The following is a 3,317-nucleotide window of genomic DNA, read 5'->3' as shown; positions in this document are numbered from 1 at the left end:
TCTGGGTTATCTCCCCAGGTTCCCACTACTCTGAGTCAGCAGGGAGAGAATTCCAACACACAGGAACTCCAGACAGATGCCTTCTTTTCACTGTGCCTGACCTCCCAGAGGCAATCGACTCTCAAGTTCTTTTTCCCCAGGTCAGACAAAGAAGACTAAGTTAGACATCTCCCAAAGGAAACTACTTCACTAAGGGAAAAGTCACATCAAAGGCAAGATAGTACAAGACCACAGGGATGGATGATGCCACAGGGAATCATTTTTTATTTGGACAAAATAAAATTCAGCCTCAGGAGATTCAGCTGGCTCTAGTGTGGACACAGGATCATTTCTCAGACTCAGCTTTGCACAGTCCCTGGGGATGAGCAATTCATTCCACCAGAGCAAGTGAATTCATGATGTGGACTCAAGCTGTTTCTGCTGGCCTTGGCTTGAGATGATGGTCGGTGTTGCATGGAATGAGCCAACGTAACTCCCAGGGAAGGAGAGATGACAATTACTGCAGACCTACCAATGGGTATTTGGGCTCTTGCTTAATTCCTCCAGTGAGAAAGACAGGGTAAAGTTTGGCTAGTGCGAGGTCTCAGGTGATACCCTTTCTCTTCCTACTCCTGCCCCAGACAGGTTTCAAACAAATATGGAGGAGACTGAGAAGCCTTCTAGGAAAAAAACAAAAAAACAAATTAACTATGCTCACAGTTGAAATACAGACAGAAATCCAGAGAGGCAAGTGAAAATATCCATCTCTAATGAGGGTGTGGTAAAACAGGGAGTGTTACAAGCTGTTGATTGGTATGTAATTGGTACCCCATTTTTGGAGGCAATTTGGTGATGTGATTAAACAATTTAAGTGCACATACATACTCCTTGACACAGCAATATTATTGCCAGGGATTTATTCTATAGATTTACAAGTATGCAAAGATTTGTGGACAGCAACACTCATTGCACCATTATTTATCACAGTAAAACAGTAGAAACAAATGCCCATTAACACGGGGATCAATTGAGTAAAATAAATACTTTGCATTTATTAAAAAAATGAGGTTGATCAATATGTGCTGGTATTAAAAGATGTACAAGATATATTAAATGAAGAAAGCACAGAAAAGCCTTGTACTACTATCCCATTTGTGGATTTTTGGAGGAAACTGACTATACATACATTTGTACTGAAATAGAAAACCTCTGGAAAGATATACACTACAAGAAACTGTGAACAGTGGTTACCACTGGGAGACCTTTATTTTCTATTTTGCATTTTTCTGTACTACTTTGTATTTTTATGAATGTGTATTACTTTTAAAATGCAAAAGAAAACATTTAAATAAGGAATAAAGGACCAATGAAAGGTAATTTATCAAAAATAAAAGAAGAAATTTCTCAAACTTACTATTAGAAGGCAAATTCAGTAATAGGACCGGAAGTCAGTAAGACATGGTGGCTGATTGGTGAACTTGTCCTGACCCAGCTGACTTGGCAACGTGAATATGCTGCCCTCACTCATTAAACTAAACTCCTTGAGACCCAAGCAGTCTTGCTATGGAGCCCCCAATAACATGGCTAAAGAGAGGGAGAGGTTCCCTTTCCCACTTGACGCCAACTGCTAAGTCATCAAGGCACAAGGAGAGAAAGAACCAGAGGCCAGAACCATTGGCAGGGATTTGCACCCAGTGACAGAGTCTCTGCTCAGCTGAAGCTGAAGGCAGCAAGTCTGGCCAATCCCTCTCCCAGGTAATAGCAGGATGGATATCCAGCTTGGTTATCACCAAGTCTTGGCCCAGGAATCTTGGCATATTGGAGGTTATGGACGAGTTGCAGATAACCAGCAACAGCAAAAGGAAGCAATCTTCAGTACTCAGTCAGGAACACATCTGGGTAATATAAGCTTAGAGAATCCCAGAAACACTTGAAGAAAATCTGAGACTGGAGTGTCTGAATGAGTCCTTGGGCATTTTAAGCTAATGATATTCACATTTCATGCATTCATCTGACATAGTGAAGTGTTACTACGTGCAAAGAACAGTAGCAGGCAGTAAATAAAGCAAACATGGAATTCATTAAGTTGAATTGGATAAAAATAAAACTGCCACTATTCAACCTTTCTGGGTCTATAAAAATGGCATTTTCTATGGATCAACATAAACACATTCTGAAAAGAGAACTACAGGGAGAAAAACTAAGGGGAAAAAAAAAGGATAGAACTATCCAGTTAATTGCTTGATTGCAATTATGGAAAGACCTATAAGGGACCAATCATATCTAATCCAGCCTAGAGTATGGTGTATGCGGTGCTGATCAAGAAAGCTTCCACCTTTGAGGAGGTGACAATGAAAAGGAATTAGTGAAGGAGACCGAGGGACATCATTCCTGGCAATCAATTCCAAAGGCCTTGAAGGACAGGAAACTGGTCTGTTCCAGGGACTGATAATGTGACTCAACCCATGGAGACGGGCAGACGTGGTAGAGAAGAGGGAAGATGCAGATGAGAGGATGCTGAGAGTGAAGCTGGAGCCAGTCAGGCCTTGGAGGACCTTTTAAGGACTTTGGGGTTTATTCCAAGAGATTTTAAAAACAATGGCATACTATGCGTATCCAAACACTGGTAAAGTCTAGGGAACTTTCTGGTTACAAAGAACGTTTTTTCCCCTTTTGGCGGAGCCTGGAGGTCTACAGTTACAGGCGGCTAGTATGTGGCTGTGTCAGAATTGGAATCCACGTCCTTGCAAAGAGCTTCCACCACCCAGGACTCGGCTGGGAGGGTGCCAGGGGTGAAGCAGGCAGCGGGCCAGGGACCCTTCTAGGAAGAGGCCAAGGAGGCCGAGTGCGCCCCAGATGCCCCCACCCCCAGACGGCAGCTCAGCGCCCAGCAGTCCTGGCGGAAGCGGCGCACCGAAAAGCAGTAGATGAGAGGGTCCAGGCAGCTGTTGAGACTCAGCAACGCCAGGCTGAGGGTGTGCAGGACGTCGAGCGTGGAGGTGGCCCGGCATCCGCCGCCTTCGCGGCTCGCGGCGACCTCCTGCCCCGTTACCCAGGGCGCCAGCAGCAGATGGTAGGGCGCCAGGCAGAGGGCGAAGGCCAGCAGGAGCCCCAGCACCATGGTCCTGGCCGCGCGCCGGTGCGGACCGGCGGGGGCTGGGCCCGGGCCCGAGGGCGAGGCGAGCGCCCGCGCCAGGCTCCCTTAGGCCGCGAGCACCAGCAGGAAGGCGGCGGCGAAGAAGGCCACGGTGGTGTAGGCCAGGCCGGCGCGCGCCCAGCCGCGCTCCAGGCAGCGAGAGGCGCCGCCCGGCCCCGGGCGCAGCGCGTGCGGGGCGGCC

The 3,317-nt window shown here is 47.3% G+C and overlaps 1 protein-coding gene across 1 annotated transcript in view; it reads right to left on the bottom strand.

Annotated features, from left to right (window-relative positions):
• Nucleotides 1–3,181: 3,181 nt before the first annotated feature.
• Nucleotides 3,182–3,317, bottom strand: part of LOC120856613 (transmembrane protein-like) — a 984-nt gene continuing 848 nt past the window's right edge. Inside the window, exon 2 of the mRNA XM_040231956.1 lies at nt 3,182–3,262. Within this exon, the coding sequence (XP_040087890.1) occupies nt 3,182–3,262 (81 nt within the window). The remainder of the gene's footprint in view (nt 3,263–3,317) is intronic.

This window comes from Oryx dammah, unplaced genomic scaffold (assembly GCF_014754425.2).
Source record: "Oryx dammah isolate SB20612 unplaced genomic scaffold, SCBI_Odam_1.1 HiC_scaffold_28, whole genome shotgun sequence".
NCBI lineage: Eukaryota > Metazoa > Chordata > Mammalia > Artiodactyla > Bovidae > Oryx > Oryx dammah.
Note: the sequence above shows the minus strand (reverse complement) of the source record. Positions and strands in the feature narration are given on the sequence as shown.